Genomic DNA, 25,201 nt, shown 5'->3' with positions numbered 1-25,201 from the left:
ACTAGATTAAATATACTTTTTAATGTGTCAGCCAACAACAGCAGGTTACAGAGGAGATGATCTTGCATTCTGGGAGGACCATTTATACTTTTTATTATCTGCCATATGTTGAGTTTTTCCTAAGATCAGTTTATGACCTCTAGAGTGTACTTTCTCTTGCCTGTTAATTGTCACTTCTGTCCTTCAACTGGTTACTTATTCCATGTTGTCTTTTATACTTTTCCTGCAATCTGGCAGTGTCTAGTTAAAAACATCCTAACCTTTTCTCTATTGCCTTAGAGCCAAAGAAATATTTATATAAATGACTTAGACTTCAAAGAAAGCTACAAGCCACCGCTCACACAGATTTTGGAGTCAGTTTTGGAATTTTAAAAAGAAAAGTGTAAAAGAGTGGCAGAGTACCCACAAGAAGTGCAAAGCATAAAATGGCGTAGCTTATTTCAAGTAAAACTTTAAAGCTTTTCAAATCACTGCATGGTGCCAAATACTCAGCTTTTCAATACATATCTGACTGTGCAGCTTGTCCTGTGCAGGCTGGTCATTCATGGGCCCTCTGCTTTTAGGAAAGAAATATGCAGTTCTGTGTTCTCGGAGAGGACCCCACACAGACATTTCTTAAGTCTCGGTGGAAAAGATGAAGGAGCATCTTAATGTGATGAAGGCCAGAGCCTTCCTTTTTCCCACAAGAAGAGAAAAAGCAGAATGTGTTGGCAAGCACTTTTTGCTTGTTAGGAGATGATTGTGTGTTGGAAACTCTGGGATAGGACAGGAGGTTGATGAAGAGTGGGCTGAAAGGCTTTTCACAATATGCTGCTTATTAACGGGAAAAGCTTTCACAAAGTGGAATGACCCATGTTTAGCAGTAGCTGCATTTATAATTATGCTGCCACTCAGACGCCTGAGGGGTTCATTTAATTACCGTTGATTCGTTGTCTCACAGGAGCTGAGAGTTCAGCCTAAAGCTCAGAGTTATAGGTGTTGTGAGGGTTGTGCTCTGTTTTCAATTTGACTAATGAATTCTTAGAAGAAAAACATCTTTCTGAGACACTCAGGAACAGATCTGATGCTTTTGCAGGATATAACACTGACCTTAGCATAGCTATATTTTTTATGCTAGTAGGTTAGGCATAATATTCCAAAATGCTTTATTTTAATAAATGTCTATATGCTAATGGGAAAAAACCTAAAATTCCAATAAAACTCTGCACAAAGTCATGGAGTCGAAGTTAAATTTCTTGGTGTAATAATAGGTGTAATAACATTGAGGTTTTCCTTATTCACTCTAGCACTAGGTATGTTAGGCCCAGAAGACAAAATTTTCAGAAGTGCTTAAGGGATTTAGTAGCAGAAGTAAGTCCCTATTGATTTCCAATGAAATGTATACTCTTGAAATTAATTTGGCAATTACAAAATCTCAGCATACTGTCCAAGCACTGTTGCAAACCAGCCCTGTGGGCAGCTAAAGTATTTCTCATCTCCCACTAGGACATCAAAGCAGCAGTTTCATCCTAGGTAAAATAGGATATGCAAGTGTGAATTTGCCAAATGGGCCCTTAAACAGGATCAAGTTCCAAAAACATTCCTGTATGATGTTCTGCATTTACTCTCTGCTCATTCTGGAATTTTTTTGACATTATGAAGAGGTGTTGGTTATCGCAACTCAAGAAGGCACATTTTTTATTCCAGTGAGAGAAAAACTGGCCTTGCAGTTGAGTCAGTTCATTTTCCAGTTTTGTGAAGAATTTCCTGCATGATTTTGGGCAATTCATTTTGGACCAGATGCTACTCCCTTAGGTCATATTGCATTGTGCTGCACTTTGTGACTGTTCATGGTTATGAGCAGGATTAACAGCATCTGGGCTTTAACACCACCATTGCTCACACCCTGGAAATTCACTGCAAGGAATTAAGAAGTGTTTTCCTGTGGCAGCCGGAAGATCGTCATCAAGCATCTCATCTTTCTGATTTCCTTTGTTCTTATTCCTGCCTCACTTTGTAAATGGACATCCCAGAATTTTGTGTGCCCTAAGTGTGATGCTGCCTGGTAATTGTTAGCTTGCAGAGGTCAAGAGCTGGGAAAGGGAAGTTCAGTTTTGCCCTGGACATCCACATTTCAAACTGCAACTGACTTAAATTGGAATAAAAATCAAGTTTTTAAATGTCTGTGACAAAAAACTCTGTTACATATTGACTTACAAGTTTAAACTGTCGTACTCTTTGATGACATAGAAGTATTTATAAATATAAATGCTCTTCAGAATTAAAAATAGATGCATTTAATTAATAATATTGAAACAGGGCATTTAGTGCTTCCAGAACCTTCTTTCCACTGTTCTCACTAGAAGAAAAAGAAACAGAGAAGTTTATCACAGTTCAGCTCTGATTTGTTTGCATATTCCTTGTGTAGTTTGGTTTGGTTAAGATTGCTTGGCTTCTCTAAGAAATGGGCAACACATCTTGGGAAAGCTGATGACCTGTGCTATGGCAAGAGCACATTTGGTGAATGCAGTAATCAAATATTAGCCTGTCTATCTGTAGGAACATAAAGCATGAAATACATAATTTTTACTTGCGCACTAATTTGTGTAATATCTCCATAGGACCCAAGAGCATAATAAGTACTTTACAGCTAAAAATGAAACAGATACACACTGGTCTCTAAGGCCACAGTTAAATAACAGTGCATCTGTAGGAGTCCTGAAACCAGTCTTGCATGTGACTTTCAAAGGACATTTTACATCCTCTGGCCAGGCACATAAGCCAAGTACAGTGCTCTATTTACTTTTTGGATGTGGGTAATACAACCACTGTTTCTCTTCCATCTTTATGGTTGTGTATTTTTTTATTCCAACAGTGGATCTTCTGAGTCTGTCTGCTGCATGTGATGCCTTGGACCAGCACAACCTCAAACAGAACGACCAGCCAATGGATATTCTGCAGATCATTAACTGCCTGACCACCATTTATGACAGACTGGAGCAAGAGCACAACAACCTGGTCAATGTTCCCCTTTGTGTGGACATGTGCCTCAACTGGCTTCTGAATGTCTACGACACGTAAGTATGGGGGACTCAAGACATGAAAAGCTCCAGAAACTTTCCCACTAGCAGAAGGGAAGGGGAAAGGTGTATTGAGCTGTTTACCTCATTATAGTGTGGGTGGCTTGGAGCTGAAAATAGGGTAGCTGAAGTGAAAGTCTAATAAACCTAATGGTTTAATGGCTGCATTAAGTGAATTGATACAGCCCTTGGTTAGCCTTACAATCCTGGATTTGTTAAGCTATGCAATGAGAGAGCTGAAAAATAACTTTTTAAGCAGATTTCTGTGTTCAGACTAATTCTGTGACTGCATGTCTATCCACAGTAGGTCATGACTTTACATGGCTTTTTAATTTATGTTGATAAAGAAGTTCAAGAGAATTATCAAGAAGCAGAAGAATGAATATCATATAAACTCTTGCCTGTCAATACCTCTGGATGTTAAACCTTTTCAAATCTGTCAATTTTCTATAACTTTCAAATCTGTCACAAAGATGGAAAAGGGTAATCTCTTGTCTAATGTGCTTAAAACTCTTAGCTGTAAGAAGATTTGAGAAATATTTAATTAAAAATTTAATTTTAAAAAGTGTACCCATCAGTATAAGCACAACAGGCTAATATACCTGAAGAAAATTTATGAGTATTCCTTTTAAGTGGGTTAATGATGCAGCTTATAATGCATAGGCAAATTCCAACATATGTTTGTAAACTCATTTTAGAATAAGCCATTATATTTGTATTTGGTGAATTTAATTTTTAAAAAGTCAATGGAAGTACTTTATTTATGTTTTTAAGTATTTTTTCAGCCACTTTCAGCCAGACACACTCTTTACTGTGGCAGAATAAACATTTACCTATAGAATTGAAAGGTCATGGGACAATTACTATATTTCCATTGACATTTTGAACCATACTGTTGTTATAGGGCCATAGCATTGTTCTTTCATCCACCTTTTGTCACAGCAGTGAAGCTTCAGTGACCACTTGCAAAAAAAAGTGCAGATTTGTACAGATCATGTCTTCCTGAAGGATCACCTCCAATAAGTCAGTTTTTTGTGACATCCCCTGCAGCAGCTGCAGTATCCTGTGAAGTGGATTACCCAGATTACATTATATTTCTTTCAGTTTACCTGTACTCGGGAGTGGGGCTATATTCATTCAAGAGCCAGATTTTATTTGCTGGCTTTGTCAATCTGCTTTGGCTTTCACAGAACAGAACAGTGATCCACTTCTTAGTTATCATGAACCATAAATAACATATAGATGAAGACTCCCAGTGAAAACAAAACATATGCTGGGGATATTAATCTGTATAAGCAGAGAGGGAGCTAAAGGTCATTCCACAGTCTGCTTCTAAGCTGAACTGTCCAGTTTAGATGTGACATGTGCACTAGCCATGCCAGTCTCGCTTTCTTTATGTTGCACTGTGCTGCAAGTACAACATTAGAAATTATAATTATATGCCTCCAGGCAATTCCCTAGGTATGCTAGGGAGCTGCATATTGCAGGGCACAATGGAACACAGAGGTGTTTTATGTGTGAGGAAAGCTTGTCACTATTTTACCAAAATTCAGGTTTGAATTACGCTGGTAAGAGAGGCGACCTTGGGGTTACATGTGTTTAGTTTTCATTGTAAACTTAATAGGCAGAGATCAAGCAAAGTGCACAGCACTACCAGAGACATTTAATTAAATGTACTGCATCTTTACTTTTCTTATAATTGAAAACTGTCATTTGTAAAGATATTAATCAAATTCACAGTCAATGACTGATCTAATTATGGGTACAGCTCTGCAAATCCAGCACATTTCAGATTTGTTTTAATTGATCAGTCACTCATGCTCATTTGCAGTAGCATGCTAAATTATTGGTTTGACTTGGGAGGAGAGGAGAGTGAACTGAACAACTCACGATTCGTACAAGTTTCAATTTAATTGCCTTGCAGAGCAATCATTATTCTATATTCTTCTCTTGTATAATTTGCATGAGTCTGGTATTCATCAGGAGGAGTTTCTCAGGGCACAGATGATAATTAATTTGGAAAAGATTTGAGGGAGAGGAGTAAGAGGACCAGAATGTGGAAAGCATAGGTAAACTACTGTTACTTATTCATGATGAAACACACAAGATTCTTTAATAAAAATTCTAAATTTGGCTTTTTCCACAGATTCCTGTCTGTACCTTTTATAGGGTTTGCAGGAGAGGTGTGTGGGCAAATGAGCACCGTTGTCTCCTCAGCTCTTTCACAGAATTAAAAAGACCACATGCATCTTTACCTGTGGTGCAGCCTGATGCATGACCGTGGCTTGCTTCCACATGATTTATCTTATTCCCAGTGGGAGCCTTACTGGTGTGTTTCAAAGCTGTTGATAAGGCTCTGCTTCAAAACTGTTGGGTTTATTAGCTTCCTGTTTTGTGTATGTCTTCGTTTGCAATAGATGTTACATATTTGAAATGCTATCAGAAACAAAAGTCTGGGGGGGAAGCCAGCCACTGGAAGTAAATTGGGTTAAAGCAGATGACTGAGAGAAGATGTGAAGGTTTGTCATTGTGTCGCCTGCAGCTCAGAGGAGGATGTTGTTCTCACTGTCAGGTTAGAAAGCAAAAGCAGTAGCATGGGCATGTTACAAGCAGGAGGGAGCGTGAGGGGGAGGCTGACAGGCAGCAGGGGCTGCTGGAGTGTCCCAGCCCCTTGGCACAGGAGAGGTTTGGGCACTGTGAGGAGGAGCTCAGACACCACACAAGGTGTTAATGGCATAACTGTACAGCCTCCCTGCTTTGCCATGATTTCTAGGCAGGCTTTCTCATTCACCTGAACATATTATAAGTGTCTCTGTTGCTGCACACTGCTGGCAAAGGCCTCTTTTTTGTTCTTGGCTTCTTGTTGCCTTTTCAGGCAAGTCAGGGCATGTCTGACAGACAGTAAGCAAAGACTTTCCAAAAATGGCTGCTACATCGGATTTCTGGTGGAAGTAAGGCTATATTGTCTTTGGCAAAAGGACTGGGTTGCTGTTCTGTCAGGTCCCTCTCCTCTGAGAATCACTCAGCAGCAGTTCATAGAGAAGCCTGTTCAAGGAAACACAGGGTTTTACTCTTTACTCACTTTTTTCAGAAAAAGGAGACGATCTAGGCCATTTTGGGTAGAATTGATAAAATGGCACAATGCAGTTCAGCTATGCCTGTGAAGCCACCTCAATGTTTTATTTTCATTTCTAGCTCAACTAATAACCATCCAGCTTGAGTGTTCTCTGTGAGATTTAATTTATGAAGACTACAGTACTGCAGTGAACTTGGTTATAGCAAACAAATTATAATATGAATGGATTGTATTATCAACCAATGTTTTCTTTTCCATTAGGGGTCGAACAGGAAGGATCCGTGTCTTATCTTTCAAAACTGGTGTCATATCCCTTTGTAAAGCACACCTGGAAGATAAATATAGATGTAAGTTGATGTAATTATTTTGGGTTTGCCTTATGTTTGTGTTCCTGTTTTATTCCTCCTGTTTATTTATTGAATAAACATTTAAATAGCATACAGAGACATTATTTTAGATATTGCACATGCAAAGTGTGTTAATGTGTTTCACCTTTTAAGTTATTTGTTCTCTGTTGTTTTAGGTAATTTAGCACTGTGGTTGCCAAACATTTTTGATCACATTCCTCCCAGCAAAAAAAAATTTGACCTTGCACCCTCTAGTAGATGTATATCTATTTATAAAATATGTATGTGTGCCAGTGTACTAATATATTGTCTACTTTATAAGGCATACCAAAACTAGAAAGTTAAGCAGGATGTGATAAAGATTAAATAAACACTATTTTGACATTCAATTGAATCTATTATCTGTACAAAAAATATTTCTTGACTGCACTCTAATGGATTGTCTTGAACACTCGCTGAGAAACAAGAACCCTTTTGGAGACCACTGGTTCAGCACACCTTTATACACAAAAATGCATGTCTGCAGGACACTTGCATTAAACTATTTTCAAATACATTGACTTTTTTAAATGATTCCACATTGTGGTCAGTCTTATTATGTACATTGTGTTTAAATATAGTTTCTGTCTTTAAATAAATGCATTTTAATAAATAAATATTAAAAATGTGCAAATTTTGCATATTTTAAGAGAGGAAATACTTGAAAAAAATTCCATTTGCAGTTTTACCTGACTAATAAGTCAGTTCACTAATGAGACTAGGATCCAGAACTGCTGATAAATGAAGTTCTCAAGAGTAACTTTCTTTTTTAATTAACTGGTATCACTCATTTATGCACTTAAAAATGCCACTGAAAACCCAGTCTTGAGGGTTTGACCCAATACCATAGCAGTTCTTTGTCAATTGTTATCATTTTATTCTCTGCAATTGCAAGATGAAGAACTCTAAAGAGAAAACAGAGAGTACCAACAGCAGGGTCTGTGCATGACAATGTGTAATTGGATCAGATTTTAGGGCAATCACAATGAATGTCACAGTTTAGATTTCTAGATGTTTCATGTGAGTGCTAAGAAAAAGTATTCAGAAAATCTTTTAAGAAAAATTACTCAGTACAGATATTTTTCAAAATGATATTTCATTGAAGATTATCAAAGTTATAAAGGAAAACATTTATTCATGTTTTAGATTCTCCTGCAGTGTGTGTGTGCACAGTAATGCATAATCTATTAAGTGTCCTATAACCTTGCTGAGGACACAGAGTTTTAATGATGGGGAAATTGGAAGCTGAATAGCTGTGGGAGAGGAAGGAATTGTGTCTGTCATGCTGTGGTCTGGCTTTGCCATCCATGCTGAAGTTGTAGTGCAGTTGCCATTAGTATTGATGCAAGTATGCAATATCTTGCACCCCTTACAATTTTTTGTCTCATTTGTGCAGCACAGCAGAGTTGGTTGTGCTAAAGCACAAGTCTTAAGGCTTACAGAGGTGATGGAAGCATTCATCTCAGAATTATTCATTATAAAACTAGACTTTGCAAGAGTGAAATTCATGTAATTAAAAAATAATCCTTTCTTTATCTGTTCCTTTATTCCTTTGGAAGAAAACAGGTGTTAAAGCAGTGCTAGGAAGGTTATCTCGAGCAGTGCTGAAGCACCTTTATAATTGTATCCCTGGTGTTGGGTGAAATGGCTAAAGGGACTCCAAAAAAAGTATTATTTCATTCTAGTCTTATTTTGCTCTTTTTTTTTTTTTACTGTTGAAAAGTAAGGAGAATTTATCCAGGTAATGTCAACAGAGATGTTGCCAAATAAATATTTCATTTAATAATAAACTGTTTTTTATTATGAATTCTATAGGCCTCCTCAATATATATATAGTATAATTAATTCCCACCAAATTAAATTTAGCTTGTGAAGGGATAATAATTTTGTCCTGTAAGGATTCTTTTCTAGAATGATGCAATAACAGAACATGGCTTCAAGCAATATTTCACTTCAGAAGCAAAAAATAATATGATATTAAAATTTCTGATGAATGGCAGATTCTGCCATACTGTAATTTTCTTCTTTTGTTTTAGAAATTCTCTTGAGTTAAAAGATCATCATATATGAAAGTTAGGGAGCTCTTGCTTTTTAACTTGTCTGGAAGAGAAATTAATTCTCTGAGTTGTATGTTGATTGCTAAGACTTGAAAAGCTGCTCTATAGTGTATGAAATTATTTTACCATTAAACACTATTTTTAAGATATCTGTGTTGTGGCTTTACGATCCTGCTGTTTAGTTATCTGTGTTACAGAGTCACTGGGTCTGTTGTCAGTTTATTAACACAGGTGCTGTGTTAGAGTGGCCTTTCTTCCCAGGTACAAGCCAGTGACACTATTAAAAATTGCCACTAGGCTCCCATTTCACAGAAAAGCCCCAGTGTTTATGAGAAAAGCAGCGGCCAGGTTGGAGTCATGTTTGTGTTCATGTCCACCAAGGCTGTTGACCGCACCTGCGAGCCTTGGAAACAGCAGCAGTCTGGGCTGCTTGCCACATCCTGGTAGCAGTGCTTGACCTCTGCTGTCCTTCTCCTTCCCCAGACCTGTTCAAACAAGTGGCGAGTTCCACTGGCTTCTGTGACCAGCGCCGGCTGGGGCTGCTGCTGCACGACTCCATCCAGATCCCGCGGCAGCTGGGGGAGGTGGCCTCCTTCGGGGGCAGCAACATCGAGCCCAGTGTCAGGAGCTGCTTCCAGTTTGTGAGTTCCTGTTCTGCTGCCTCTGCATTTCCCCATGCGTGGTTTGTGTTGAGCTCGCCTGTACTTCCCAGGGGGATTGAAAATCTGGGATGAGGATTAGGGTGCTGTGGGTTGTGTGGTGGCTGTTGGCATATTAAACTGTTCCTTTGTTAATGTGTATTTGAATTAGCTCAGACAGCAGATAGTTGTTATTGGGGCTTCTGTTGCAACTGAGCCCTGCAAACAGTGTAAGTCTTTGTTGCAGCTCCTGGCTGTACAGTTTTCTGTTGGCCAGCAGTAGATAACTGTTTATTGCTGCTATGTAGGTGAGCAGTAGTGGGTTTTCTGAATTTTGGGCATGTGCATACCAGTGACAGCCAGGTGCCTAGGGGAGCAATAGGCAACTGCCTGCAGTGCTGTCTAGGGGCAAGGAGTACTCGATGGTCTCCTTCCACTCCTTGAATGGATAATACCAGTTTTCTTTTAAAGAATACTGAAAGAATTCCTATCCTGTCTGTTGAGTAATACACAGCAAACTGGAGGCTCTTTTTCAAACTTGTAAATTATTTAATCTGGGGAGGAAGAGAGTTAAGGCAATTATTCATCCTTATCATAACTAGCAACAGAATGCACAAGATGAAGACAGCTGCCTAATGAAAAGGTAGAGGAGGGGAGGTAATGTATGGTCTGTGATTAACTCTAAATGCATCTTCTACATTACAATGGAAGAAAGCTCTTTTCCCCTCTCTTCAATGTCCCTGAGGGGTTTTTTTTGTTTGCTTGGGGAAAGGGGGAGTTGTTTGCTTTTTTGCCTGCTGCTCAAGTTTCATTATGTAGTAGTTTCAGTTCTGTAGTAAGCAAAACACAGCAAGTGTTTTCAATGAATATTAATGCTTGGAAGTAGACTGCTTACACACAATGACTATGAAAAGAGTCTAATTCCAAAATCACCACAAACTTCAGTTGTGATGGGACATTTACTTTCTGTATTTTTGACATTTCTGTTAACAGATTAATTCTACAGGATTTACATTTTACTGTTCCTGTCATTCATGTCTTGACCTTTTATAATTCTAATCTGAATTTAATGCCATTTCAGAATGAGTGTTTTATAGGGCTAGGTCCTATATGGGCAACCCATGCTTATAAAGTGTGCACAGTAATCTTGATAGCTGTGTTAGACCCTGCTGGGCCCTTTCAAGCCTTGACTTCCATGTTGGACTTTCAAGTGACACCAACACAAAATGATTACGCAGCAAATCCATGGTAAAAGTTTTGTATAAATGACCGTCCTCAGAAATTAGGAGTCACTGGATTCTGTCGTTTTCCCAAGTGTATGTGAAAAGCACTTTAGAATAATTGAAAAACTGATCAGGAAAGTGACCTCAGAATGTGGCAAAACCATAGGTTTCTTTTAAAGAGGGCTGTCATATTGTGTGTTTTCACCAGGAATAAAGCAATATAAAATCACAGTGATGAAACACACCAAGTGCATTTTTTAAAGTAGGAAGAAGAGTCTTGGAGATGGTCCTGTGCAGGTCTGGGAGTTGGACTCAGTGATTCTTGTGGATTCCTTCCACCTCAACTTATTCTGTGATTCTGTGATTTTGTGATAGCTGTTTATTTCAACAAAGTGAGTTAGCATGGTTGTCACTGGAAATGAAGACATACATGCCAGCAAGCTAATGTTGTACCACATCCAGCTGCTGGCATTTCTAGGAAAAGCCCAGGCACTGCTGGACACAGCCTTTGGCATGCTCAGAAATCAGAACATCAGAAAACCTGAGGTTTCCTTCTCTTATCTGCACCGAAAAATAGATTTTCTTGGCACCTGCAATAGGAGGAATGTCATCCTCTCTTTTGTCCTCTGGATGAAACTTCATTTTAACTCTCAGAGTGCAGGTTGGTTTCCAACCTGGGCTGCAGCAGAATAGATCTTGGAGGGACAGAAAGTGGAAGGAGGCTGAGACAAGGAGGGGAGATAGAGGAATAGGTGGGATGGAGTCCCTGGGACAAGAGCAGAAATCCAAACATAGGGAAAGCCCTAATGAAGGGGAGGAGAAGGAATTAAGGGGTGAGAAATAAGGATGTCTCTTGGGGAATGACAGCAGAAACAGCAGTAAAAATAATAGTAATGAAGGAAACTGTGGGTAGAATGAGGCATGGAAGAAAGGAGCAGCCAGGAATGAAGATGGGGAAAGAGATAAGAACTTTCCATAAGAAAGGGAGAAGGGGGACACTGAAACATCCTTTTGGTGTAGAGTGGTGGACACCAGGATCCACAGGCTGGGGGACAAGCATGGAAATGCTGATGGGGAAGAGCACAGAGCAGCCCAGGAAATAGAGAGGCTGGAAAAGCTGGCCAGCCAGGCAGTACTGCTGCTCCCAGCAGCCTTCTTTCACGAGAGCAAGATAATTCATTTTTGAAGAATATTGTGGGAGTTCATAGTTTACATTACTGCATGGAAACTAATTTAAGTCTTTCTTTGTACGCCCACATTGAGGAATGCTTTTTCTTTAGTTTTGTTTTTTTTTTCCTTGCCTTTTTTCTTCCTTCTTTCTGGTGATGATAAGCCAGCAATGTAATTGCAGTCATGTCAGAGTCGCAACAATTGTGTTCTTCAGAAATGGCTCTCCCAGTTCCCTTAGGTTAGGTGCCCTGGCAACGGCCTTGTCTGTCTGCACAGCAGCAGGAAAAAAGGGGATGTTTACTGTTCCCAGAGATAACAGAGGAAATCTCCTGTTTTTTGAAGGGTGAGTCCTTGGGAATGAGGTTTGGGCAGGGAGGAGCCCAGCCCTGCTGTTGGCAGCAGCCTTGCCTGCTGCATACCTCTGCTCCTGAAAATTGGGTCCCCTTCTCCTGAGGCTCCTGCTCCAGTCCTCCTGCTACTTCTCACCCCCTCAGCACTGATTTGTGCTTTCTGTAGTTTTCTTCATTTGCATGAAGGTGCTAGGGGAAGTTGTTGGGAGGAAAAGGATATCGTGGGACTCATCTTTCTTATTTGGGGCACGGATGTGTAATTTCTGCTTTGAGATTTTTAAAGAAAAAATGCTTTTAAGTCTAGAGAGCAAAGAGCATAATCCAATGACCACTTGAAGACTGTATAGTTCTGCTTAAGCTCAGAAATGCATCAAAGCAGTCTATAGATCCATGAAAAATTGAGTGGATTCAGTGTTACTGCAGTGTGAAAGAACTTTCCTTTTAGTTCTGTGATGAGTATGTTTTTTAAGTAAACAGGGTAGGGAAATGATATGGAGTGAAGGACATGCAGTTTTAAACACAGTGGAAAATTATTAATATGCTTTCCTCATATAGTATAAACAGGACCTAGGAATTCTCATCACTGCCTTGGATGAGTTACTGTGACATTGGGACTTTGAAGAAATGTGATGAGAGAGCAGAGTGCAGCTCAGATGAAAATGTCCCTTGCCATTTCTCAGTCAAATGTTGGATAGTTGGTTCTTGATTATAAAACGCTTTAAGTATGTTTTCGTTCAAGGATATACTTGAATTAAAGTACTTGATGTTAAAAACTAGAACAGATGAAGCTAAAGAGTAGTAAAATGTGTGCAGTTTACTCATACATATATTTTAAACCTTGTTTTGCTTCACTTTGATGAAGCAAAGTATTTTGATATTCTGTATTGTATAGTCTGTATTACTAGATTTTACTACTTGATCAATGGTAAGGCAAGATCAGCCTGTTTTCTAAAACCATGGAAGTGTATCCAAACCTGGTGTGTTTACTCAGGCAAATAAAATCCAAAATAGAGTTGTTAGTCCTTTCAGGTGGTGTTTGGGTGTTACAAATCCTGGACCAGGACCCTGAAAGTGACTTAGGCTATAAATTCTGTGATTTAAATTGGTTAGACAGTTGTTTCTTGAGGCATTGTTTATTGTTTTTATTTTTGAGCAGCTAGGAAATACCAGTACCATGTACAAAAACTATATATAGTTATATATACAAGTCTGTATGAAAATAACTTACAAGTGCAGTATTACTGTTGAGGGACTCAATCTCTTTTAAGAGATTCAGGCAGCCCTTGTTTCTATTCATAGGATATTTCTTCTGCTCCTGGCTCTGACAAGAGAGAGCTGGCCAAAGGGAACTAGCAAATCCTTCCTCAAGCTGCTGTGCTGTAAATGTCATAAAACAGCAATTCTGGTTTTATTTCAGCAGGATTTTGTGAACCTGTGCCTGACTTTAGGGACAGTCTTGAAGAGTCCTGCAAGTGAGCTGCTTTCAAAAGCTATTTTAAAATAGTTTAAGGGATGGGGATCAGGAAGATGGTGTACAGTGTATGATATAAAACTGCACTAATTCACTTCTGGGTTCATGCTATTTTATTTTTCTTTGCCACAGCACTAAAAACATTGGCATGGTCAATGCAGTCAAGTATAATGCAGGAGTGGAAGACAAGGGTGAATAGGATTAGGTGTGACTCTGGGGAGACAGAATTTCTATTACTAGCTGCTCTGTGTTTTTAGACTTTAAAAGTCATGAGAATCCCATCCCTCGGCTTGGTTTGTCCAAAAAAATATTTGCTAATGTAAAGCTTTCCACCCGAGGTGAAAAACACCATTAAATTAACCATGTTAATTTATTTCCGGTCAATTTCCTGCACTGCACATAAACGGAATATATCTAATCAGAAATGTTATCAGAAATTTCTGCTGTACTAGCTACTCAGTTCAAAAGCATACCACATTGTTCTTTTAAAATCCCAACTGTATTTTGTAGCATATTTCCTGTTATGGACAGACCAAGTTAATATAGCATAGGATATTTTTTCATCTACTAGCTGGAGGAAGAGAGAGGGTAGAACAAAAAAACTCATCTCCCAAGTATTGCATAAAGACGCTAGCACCACCCAACTTCCTATTTCCCCATTGTTTCTGCAAAATAAATACTGAAAAACAGATGTCTGGAATATAATGAATTTGAATGTCCTCCATAACAAATTGTTACTTGTAAGCTGGAAAGGCCTTAATGAATTTTACTTTATGATTCACTCTGTTATTACCATAAAAATTGGGAGTTGCACAGAAATGTGTTCAAGAGAAGAACCATTAATATTCTTTACAGCTTGATCTTGTTGTTTCAGATATGAACTGTATGAATTTAGTCTTTTTTCCATATGTAAAATGTTCAGCTGCTGCCTGACTGGATTTAGAGATTATTAAAAAAATTGTAATAGCAGCTTGGGAGACAGTTGAGAGCTGTCTGTCCTGTACTGTCTGACCCTGACCAGCTTTTCTCCACGTGGCTTTAAATCTTCATGTAATATAATTCAGAACCAGTTCTGATACATTTTAATGCACCTAATCTCTCTGAGCACAGGTTTTGTACAGCCACCATACAGAGCTCTGGGTAGGCAGCTATTGGTACTGCTGGCAATTGACAGTGACTGCAAAATTAAAATAGATCTAGGGTGTTACAGAAAGTCTTTCATTGCAACAGCGTTTTCCCTGCAAATTTAAAGCAGCTACAAGTGGAGAACAGCGCTCTGAGCGGCTCATTCTTATTCTGACTGCAGCTTGCACTGCAGCATTTCCCTACACCTCGTGGTTTTCTATTAGGAATGGTATATTAAAGAGATCCTCTCCACTTTCTTCTTTTCTTTTTTTTTTTTTTTTTTTTTTTTGGAGGCTTAGAGGACCTCTGTAATGGTTTGCCAGTGCAGTTGCTGGCTGAAGCTGGATCCCTGAGTGAGTCACGGAAAGCCTCTTCCCTGCCCCTTTAATGCCCTGCCTTGCAGCTGAAAATATAGATGGTCATATTTTATAAACATGCCTTTCACTTAGGAGTTCCAGAATTCATTTAATTCGACTGAATTCACTGATGTACTGTGGCAGAAGGCAGTATTCACTGTTCAGAACAAATCCTCTTCCAGTATTGACTGGACTTTATTGTACTTTTGATTTTCTCTTTTTATTTGGGGGGGGGGGGGGGGGGCTTCCTAAATTCTGCAGCTACATGAAAAAACAGAGAACTAGGGTTTGATGCAGAAGACTTCAAAAGTATTTCAGCATGTATTCCATTTAATATAATCCTTTAGTGAATATCAAATTGTGAAGGGCTTTATCCGAATAATTGTAGGTATGTTCTGATTTGATGCTTTTACTCCAAATGTCCAAAAAAGGATATTTTTGGCTATACTAGAAGTCCATGTATATGGATCCCAAGTGTAGTTGTAGGATGTTGTTTGATGTAGGAGTTGTTTGATGGTTTCCCAAATGAGCATCTCAACAGAAAACTCTGACCAAGAAGCTTTGTGTCTAATGAACTAAAGTATTACAACAGCATTTTAAGTCAGTTTTAAAGCAGTGCATTATTCAGGGCATATTACTGGGTTTGTATTTCACATCTTTTTTGTGGGTTTCTGTGTGGGAGACTGCATTTTTCTTATCCTTCAAATACCAGTTAATTTGTTTATCAAGGTTATAAAGAGTGTTAGATTGAAAACAAAAAGCAAAACTACAGCTAATTGGTTTTCCCTGTAGCTCTCTCTCCTGCAGATCAGGATTGGGTTGTTTTTTTTTCTCAAAATTCATTGCTAGCATTTTTAGTGGAATACGGTTTTAGCTAGGTTATACTAAACTCAAATGTCATGAGAAACTGGAGAAGTAACTGAGAGCAGGCACAAAAATCCTCAGCACTCAATCCCCTATTCATCTTGGTCCGTGTACATGATACATTAATGGTTATTATTTATTTAAATGCTTCAAATAGGTTTAGAACCACAAAGGAAGACAGTCAGCCTTGTGAAGTTTAAAATATAAAAGACTGGCCCACTGAGAGCTGTATTTGAAAGCCTAGAGAAAAGGGAAGACAGAGGATTTAAATATATTCAGACCATAAATATACTGTTGTGGTGGGTAGCATGGAAGGGAATGTCTTGAGAAATTGGAATTAGCATGGAGAGATGGTTCAGAGAAACAGAGCACGGTGTTGTCTCTCTTCATCACTGAGGCAGTTCCCTGTGTGCATACATCCTCCTTTCTCCCTCTCTTCCTCCCCACCAGAACCCCTTGAGGTTTCCACCTGATCCATCACCTCTCTCTCAGCACTGAAACCATCTCCCAGGTTCTCAGTCAACCAGTTTTGTGGAGACTTTGTGACACCCTGCAGGAGGGAAGGCTGTTTCCTGTAAACACTGAGTCTGTCATTCCACTGTTCTCCTTTAGATCCCTTTTAATGCCCCTTGCCTTTGTTCTGCACTGTTCTTTGCAGTGTCCAGCCTGCTGCTGCAGGGTGACCTCTATCCATGCACAGAGATCACAACTGTCCCCTGTTTCCTTGTGGCCTTTGTCTCTTTGTTTTCTTTTTTCCATACCGTGGGTGCTTCAGGTAGGGATGATGTATCATTTTTTGGGGGGTGCATGGTGCCTGGCACAATGGATTTAGCTCTGTGACTGAGCTGTCTTGAAATTACCATGGAAGAGATACTTGAAATGTCCCAATGGTTGTGATGGGAAGACAGCAGAGGTATGGGTTTACTGGGAAGTGTTCATAGACTCTTCTGCTGTTGGCAAAGGGATGAATGTGGGATGTAATGGAATATGAGAATTGTATTTTGTGGGACAGACCTTGTATAGTGTTTGCAGTCAGTGATGGGAAATTTAAAAAAGATCTGGTGAGAAGAGGGTGTTTGAGGCATTTGAGGAGGATGTTCAACAACAGGGTTTAGAAAGATTTGAATGATTTCCTTACGTGTGCATTATGAAGAAAGGTCAGTGTGATAATGAAAGATGTTAAGGAAAAAGGAATTTTGATCAAAAGACATACAATTTTTAGGGCTTGGTTAACAGTTTTTAAAATAGGTGAGAAGCAGTGCTATGTAGTCTCAGATAAGAGAAATGGGGAATGTGAGATCAGGCATCAAAAGTGATCCTGTAAGTGGATGATTTTCTTTGTGACAAAGTACATGGTAGTGCTGTCTATTGTAATAGAATAAGAGAAAGGGAGGTTTGAAATATTAATAATACTTTTCAGTTCCTGGCTTGAAGATAGGATCCTGGGGTTTTTTTAATCTTTATTTTTTGTTAATTTTGTTACAAGTAGTTGTACTGGGGGGAAAGCTGGAGTATATTCCTGGAAGAGATATGGAGTTGACAAGAGCAGCTTGAACTGTTAATTAGCTGATGAGCAGACATACCAGCTGTGCTCAGCCCTTGTCATTTTCCCCCTTGTCTTGCAGGCCAACAACAAACCAGAGATTGAAGCAGCCCTTTTCCTGGACTGGATGAGGCTGGAACCACAGTCCATGGTGTGGCTGCCTGTCCTGCACAGAGTGGCTGCTGCTGAGACTGCCAAACACCAAGCCAAGTGTAACATCTGTAAGGAGTGCCCCATTATTGGATTCAGGTACAGACTCCCTCTCTTTCAGCTGTGCCTGCTGGTGGATCAAGAGCTCTGCCTGATTCCAGGCAAATCACAAGCTTCATTTTATAGGCATTTTGTTCTTGGAAAAGATAATCGTGGTGGGGACACAAGGGAGAGTGGCACCTAGACTAGGTACAGTGCTGTGAGACTCAAAGAGGACAGTAGTCATCTCTCAGTTAAGATATGGCTCTTCCTCTGTGCCCCAGTCTTTCCATGCCTCAACAAAAGCATTGTTGGATTGCACAACTAACATAATTTGCCTTACATTCAGTGTGTCCTATGCAGTTGCTTTTTCTGAATTGGATCCTAATGAATTACTTTCATAGCATAAAGCAATGAAGTGCCTTGAAAATTCTCAGGCATGTAAAAGCTACGTGTGCATTTCTCAGTGAAAGAATGTTGGTGGAACATTAACCTGGAGTGGGGGAAATGCTGCTGGTCTGTTTGAACATCTGGATTGACACCGTGGTTACTATGGCAATGAATAAGTCACTGTGTTGTAAAATGGCTGTGTGTTGGTGTGCCTGTTGAGAAGCCACTTAAGGGCTAAGTAAATACTCACTTTCAATTATGCCTAGACTTGTTTTATCACTTTGCTTCGCAATAGCTGCTTTGTGTGGTTTCTGCCCTTTTTACACGCAGTCTTCTTTTACCATTGACATTTCTCCTTCTATGTTATCATGTTGTTTACAAAGAGCTTTCTGTAATTTTGTTTCTAAAACCCAGATAGATAACAGCAGCAAGCAGTGCTACACAAAAAAGCCATCATTTTGCTCTAACCTGGGAGCAGATGAATATTGCTTTTATGCATGTAGTGGGGCAGTGCATTCTGCTACTGTTTCATGGGCAGTGGGAAGTGGTGGAAATTATGAAGGTATTTATTGCTTTGTTTTGAATCTGAGGCTGTTGCTCTAATAGTCTAAATTCTTTTCCTTCTGCTTTTTTATTCTCCATGAATATCTTAACTGGGAAGTGGTAAATGTTACTGAGGAAGAGCTAGAGATTGGATGTGAGTAATTCAACACATCCAGAAAATCTAATTTTCCCATTCCCAGATACAGTTTATGAACTACTGTATTACTTACACAGTTTTGTAGAAACCAGCCAAAGACAAGTAGGTGGAATTGAAAAGTGCAGCCCTTGGCAATATCAAAGCATGACGAGTGAATGGATAGTCTGTTGTGAGCACCAAGAACTCGGGAAGTGGACACTGGAGCTCTGTGTTTGTGTCTAATTTTACTTGACTGATCTCATCTGTCTCTTAAATTTATATAACAAATCTATTATCATGATAGTAGAATCTGTCTGTCACAGATTTTTTTCTCTGTCTTTGCAAGTCATTGAAACCCTGTGTACACACTTGACAAAAAGATACTGTATTGAAAGGCTTTTAGAAAGCTAATACTGTGCACCCAGTTCATGTAAAACAATGTTCTTTTGAGGTCGTTGTGGCTGAGCTGCTTCATGTATTCAGAACAAGACAACCCTTATGCCTCCGGCTCTTTCAACCACTTCAGCACAGCAGATACAACAGTTAGCTGCCTCATAGAGCTGATGAGATTAAATAATGGCCCAAAAGTGCATTTGGAGTTTTGCATGGATGGAATGCTCTACAGGAAAATTGTTTTTATAGAGGTGCTAGGAAGGACATAAGGAGGTTGCCAGAGTTACCTACTGAGAGGACATTACTTTCTTAAATTTTCCTCCTGGAGGGCATTCTGTTTTAGGATGCTCATGATGAAGAGCAAAAGATCTGGTGTTAGTGTTATAGTAATAAAAAATATTGGTAGGGTCTTTCATATGTTAAAGGTGAGTGAATGTGTAGAAATCTTCACTGTTGCCCAATATTAGATTTTTTTTTTAAGATTGAGATCTTTGACAAACATCTGAGGCAGCAGTAGCTGTCCCTCGGGGCAGAGCAGCACTGCTGGGCATTGCACACCCATTGTGTGGCATCTCAGGAGCAGAATTTACTCACACAGCAAACCTGATGGGCTGATACAAAGCAGTCACATACAAAGCTCTGAAGCCGTGAATTTTTTTTTTTATCCTCTTAGGTACAGAAGCTTAAAGCACTTTAACTATGACATCTGCCAAAGTTGCTTCTTCTCTGGCCGTGTTGCAAAAGGTCACAAAATGCACTATCCCATGGTGGAATATTGCACACCAGTAAGTAGCTGTTTTACTGACCCTTACTGTCCCTTCTTAAGTAGAAAGGAAAAACCTTCTTTTTCTATGTGCAAGGTAATGAAGCGTTAGGACTGCTTTTCTTCCCTTCCCCATAATTAAATCTCATTTTATATACTATACATGCCAGCAGTTTTCACTGTTTTGTCAAGGTTACTCCAGTGATTTGAAGTAAACTGAAGTTCATTGTTTGCACAATTCTGTGTCGTAATGTATTGTTGTGTGCTAATGACTTGTTCCATGTTCAGTGCCATAGCTCACTTTATGGATCCTCCTGGAAGCACGTGATTTGTGCAAATTGCATTCATATCTGGGGTTCCAAGGTTTTCTCCATATCAGTGTGTGATTTTTTTCCTCCTTTCCTCATCAAGTTGCCACTTCACTTGCTTTTCCCCACGACACTACAGTTGCATTTTTAGGTTCTTTGCTATTTTGTAGTACCTTTGTATTGTCCGATCACTTGATGATATAAAATGCCAGAGAAGTTCTCATGGTTGCAAGGTAGATTTCATTTCTGAAGGGGGGAAGCCAGAATGTTCAGTCCAGGGTGCTGCAGTGATGGTGTGGTGAGAGTCTTCACCCTTCTTTCACAGCTCCCAAAAGGATTGGTTTTGCATAAATGTTCTTTCATACCTCACAGCTGGCAAAGGAAGTTCTGCATTTCTCTCTCAGTGTACTTCTTTTTCTTTTTGGCCTCTCAGGACCAGTGCACAGGGGCATAAATTAAAGGCACTCTCAAGTTAAACTTCCACCACATAGCAAGATTGAGCTTTCAGCTGCCTTTGCTATTGCCTGTGTTGGTCTTGAAGCAGTGCACTCTGGTCAGCATTTCCTGGTGAGATAGGATTATTCCTAGTTTCCATCTGCTAGGAGTCATAAATACTGAAAATAAAGCATCAAAATTATACTTGGGCTAGCCTCATAAAATTATATGAACAGTCTTTAAATCTTCATCTGAGCAAAAAGGCATGGCCAAAATGAAGTAAAGACTCTCAGCTTATCTTTGAGATGTAAAAAAGAGAGAAAAAAAATACACCCATAAAATATTATAGTAAAGCAAGCCTAGAATTTTCATTGGTTAAAATTTAGGGGTAGGTACTTGCATTGCCTATCAGCTTTTGCCTTTCAATGGCAGTATTTGCTGTGAATCTCTGCAAGGGCCAATGCACATTTGCTGTCTCTGTTGGTATTCATTGGCTGTGGTTTTCAGTGCTGTCCCCCAGGGACTGAGGTTGCTGGAGGGGCGATCTGCCTGAACTGCTGCACAAGTCAGAGGGAATTGCTGGCGCTGCCTGGGCAGGTCTGAACAGACTTCTCCATTGCAGGCATTCCTAGAGCAGAATCTCGTGATCTGAGTCGTAGGCAGGGTGAGTGAGTGACTGGCTGACTCCCTGGGAGCCTTCTTTCCACCTGCAGCTGAGCCCCCCCTTCCTGGATTGACTGCAGGTTTGCTTTGCACTTTGCCACCCTTATCTTGCTAAAAAACAACATGAGAGATTTGTGAGTGGTGCACTGAGTGCACAAACTCATCTCTCAACTATTTTCTTACCCTTTTGATGTGTTTTGAGGAAAGAGAAATAAAAAGGATTACAAGGCACATGCCCAGCCTGCACCAACTCACTGCAGTGCTGTGTCCAGCAGGTTTGTGTTGTCCCTGAAAATACAGATTACTGAGAGGTGAAGGTGGTGGTGAACAGAAAACCTGCCACCATGTCCAGCTTGCTAGGTCAGAATAAAGAACCATTCACAGCCAGTGGATTTTTCCCTGAACTCCAGCAACCCGTGCTAATGTGCCGTGCCTGGCTGCACAAGCAGCCAGCTGAATTAGAGAAGGATTAACTGGGGTGGAGGGGGAAGTGAATGTGACACACAGCAAGCCCCACTCTTTTTTGTGTTGCTGCTATTACAAAAATTTTACCCCAGTACTGGGGGACTGAACATCCGCTGAAGCTATATCAAGTTTGTAATTGTTTTCCAAATGGATGAAAAACAGTGTGCAGGTGGCAGAGCATTTATCTGTCTTCCTCCACACTAATCTCTCACCTTAAAATGCATTTTGGCAGACACAAGACATGTGATGCCTTCTTTGATAATATCTTTCAATGCACACTGAAGTGTTCCAATATTTTTATTCTCCCTCCCTCTTAGTATCAAGAAATTTTTGAGCACTGCAGTCTTTTATTCTGCTTAGGTTAGTTTTGAGAACTCATGCTAAATACATGAGGGATGTGGTAATTTTCCCTCTCTTGCAAAAGGTTGAGTCAGAATAAGGGCAAGGCAGTTGTCTGCTTTTCATTTAGACAGAAAAATTGCAACAATTATTCTTGAAAGCAACACAGCTCAATTTATTGTTCAAAGAGATAGGACTTTTAAAGAGATTTAAACAAAGCATAGAAGACAACTTATAGACTGAGATATAAATGCAGGATGTTTTTTTCTTGTTAGGGTTTAATGAACAGTGACACATGAACATAAAAAACCACCTTTTTGGAAGGAAATGTGTCAAACTGATAGACCTGTCTACATCTAGGGTTTCCAGTTGGGGCTGAGGTCTGGGGAGGGGAGATGGCAAGGCACTGTCTTAAACCAAACTTTGAAAAGTTTATTCCTATGGGAATAAAAAGGACTATTTCTGATAACATAGTTTGGTTTCAGAATAGTTTTGGAACATGCTCAACCTATCTGCCTTTATGTTGCTTTGATTTAAGAGAGCTGGGATGCTGAAACTCCACTGTTTCTTCCTCATAAACCGGTTCTGCTGGGAATTTTGGTCTGAATGATCTTACTCTGAAAATCATATGTAGTATAACATCTGTGGAGTAAATCTGAAGGTTTGGCTGAAAATAGCCTCAGTTTATCATCTTGTCCACATACTAATCACATTTTCTGTGCCTTCTTAAGCATTTTTTAAATGGCAGTTGGATTGTATGAGAGGTGCCTGATGCTTTTAGTTGTCATTAGAAGATATATTTTCTTCTTGGGGTTCTTGTGGTAGCAGCTAGATTGGAATGTTTCTGTGCAAGCACAGCATTTTGCTGTTTGGTTGTCATAGAAAAGGTTCAGAGAAGGGGGGAGAGACCAGTGCCAGGAAGGATGAAGCAAAGAATGTTTCATTGCTAATACCTGAAAAAATGCAATCCAAGTTACAGTCAAATGCAATAGGAAGTTTTTCCAACATCAAAAATAGACAAGACTTTAATAAATGCTTCTAAATGGTACAGGTGAACAACAGTACAGAAAGCTGTGCTTAGTCTATTTATACCAAGATTAAATATTAAAAGTTTTTTCTGTCTCCAGCTGATGTGCTCTGTGTGCTCTCTTGATGACAAGCTGGTTAAGAGCTCTCCTGGCAGGCATTGCAGATGGAATTCAGCAGAGGGAATTCCCTCCTCCGGGGCATGTACAGGGAGCCACCTCAATAAATCTCCTTTCTGGAGTCCTCTGGGTGGTCTGGGTGCACTTCATCCCTCCCTTCCCCATATGTCTTTACTTCTGATTAATTAAGGAAGGGATACTTAATATTACCAAGCATTATCTCAGTTTCTTGAAAATGCAGATACTGCTGTACTGGCTCATAAGTTCTGCTGTGTCACTTCTCTGTCAGTGTCATTGCTTACACTGAATTTTCCTGCCAGACACACTCACCAGAAAGGGAGCCAGATTCTTTTCAGCTTTACTTGGAGCTCATAAGTGTCGTACATACATAATATTTGTCTTTTCTATTAAAGTTTTTCAGTCTTTCTGCAGATATTTTTTCAGGGCATCCATAATTTTTCTGCCTTTTACAATTCTGTGTATCTGTGTTTGAGCAGCTCTGTGAAGGTTGGCTTAACTGATAGGTTCCAGCACATCCTTCCCCTCTATGCAAAAGGCATAGAACTCAGTAAAAATGTCAGAAAGATTGACTTTTCCCTAATTTCTTTCCTTTAAATTAGATAGATTGAAGAAGCAATGTTGTTATGTGGGTCAGAAGGAACTTAATTTACTGTAAAAGATCAGTACTTCAGGGTCTAGTGTTTTTGCAAGGTTCAGAGAACGGAGTGCAGCCTGACTGAAGTAATTGAAGTTTTACATTAAAATTCATCAGAGAATTGCCTGGCTCTTCATCAGGCTCTCAACAAGTCTTGCATCTTCACAGCAGACATCCTTGAAACTCTTCGTGACTCTTCCTAGTCTTTCTGAATCTATGTTGTGCTCCTCTGCTGGTCTCTACAGCAGCAAGGGAAGCCTGCTGCAGGCAAGGGAGTAGAAAACTTCACGTAAATTGTTCTCTCCTCTGAGTATTGTTCTTAAATGCCTGCTAGCCTCACACTGAACAAGTGCAGGGAGAAATAACTGATCTGAGAGCTTTCAGCAGCTCTCACCTGCTTTTTGTTTCCCTTTGATCAAAATATTAATGGCGCAGAAAGCTGAAGAGGGAAACTGGAAAGAAAAGGTACCTAGAGACTTTCATAGATTGACGAGCCCATGAGATGGAGATGCCAAGTGTGTGGTAAGAGTTGGGATCCAGACAGTGAAACACCCAGCTGGACACACAGGCTGGCTGTGAGTCCCCCACTAGAGCTATTTTAGTGCTGAACCCAAAGTAGGCAGAGAGTCCCCCCCACAGCCAAGTGAGGAAGTGACAAATAATTGTTGAATTATTGCTTCTCTTCTTGAGATCACCTAAGGTGAGGCATGAGCCTGTCAGGGGGCTTTAAGACTTCTCTTCTTTCCCTCCTTCCTCCCCACTAGCAGTGTCTGTGTAGTGCATTGTAAGGTGACAGTGATGGACAAATAAAATTTGCTGTTCCGGGGCTCAACCCGTTGGCAGCTCTGCTTGGTGTGATCACAGCTCTTCCAAGTGACCCAGCAAAGGAAGAGGCAACCGAGAAAAACAGTAACAACCTCATGAAAGATGATTTCATTATGATTTGTGGCTTTCAGACAACTTCAGGAGAAGACGTCCGTGACTTTGCCAAGGTACTAAAAAACAAATTTCGAACAAAAAGATACTTTGCAAAGCACCCACGAATGGGCTACCTGCCTGTGCAGACTGTCTTGGAGGGAGACAACATGGAAACGTGAGTAGCTCTGAAGTATCTAAGTAGCAATTCATTTGGTACACTCTTTGAGCTCCCCAGCTGGTGCCAACTCCTTTCACTTCCTAAATGCATAAAGCCTCTTTATGTCTTTCATTTCTGTTTACCTCGCCTGGCAAGAAAAACACAAGCTGGGATTCCAGTTGCCATTGCCTTTATCTGCTTTCACCTGTCCTTATACAGGAGCTTCAGCTTCAGTTAGCAAAAAAAAAAAAAATATACAGTCTTACTGGCAGTCTTACAGACTTCTAAGTTTGATGTACAATTTGGAGGCTAATGATACATTCATTAAATTTTTCTTCCAAATGGGTATCTTTCCTTGGTTTTATTTTTTTAATTAGGCTGTGG

At 39.8% G+C, this 25,201-nt stretch overlaps 1 protein-coding gene across 17 annotated transcripts in view; it reads left to right on the top strand.

Annotated features, from left to right (window-relative positions):
• The window catches only part of DMD (dystrophin), a gene marked incomplete at its 3' end in the record, with an annotated part of 1,131,161 nt that overhangs the window by 1,068,654 nt on the left and 37,306 nt on the right, over positions 1–25,201 (top strand). For 16 of the 17 annotated variants that reach the window (XM_079310888.1, XM_079310881.1, XM_079310887.1 and 13 more), the window contains 6 exons: positions 2,855–3,056; positions 6,397–6,482; positions 9,062–9,219; positions 17,401–17,567; positions 19,643–19,754; positions 24,699–24,835. In XM_079310888.1, coding sequence (XP_079167014.1) covers positions 2,855–3,056; positions 6,397–6,482; positions 9,062–9,219; positions 17,401–17,567; positions 19,643–19,754; positions 24,699–24,835 — 862 coding nt within the window. Of the gene's footprint in view, positions 1–2,854; positions 3,057–6,396; positions 6,483–9,061; positions 9,220–17,400; positions 17,568–19,642; positions 19,755–24,698; positions 24,840–25,201 lie in introns of those variants that run through there. The other variant, XM_079310878.1, reaches the window with a different exon arrangement.

The sequence above is a fragment of the Erithacus rubecula genome, assembly GCF_903797595.1.
Source record: "Erithacus rubecula genome assembly, chromosome: 1".
NCBI classification, from domain to species: Eukaryota; Metazoa; Chordata; class Aves; order Passeriformes; family Muscicapidae; genus Erithacus; species Erithacus rubecula.
Note: the sequence above shows the minus strand (reverse complement) of the source record. Positions and strands in the feature narration are given on the sequence as shown.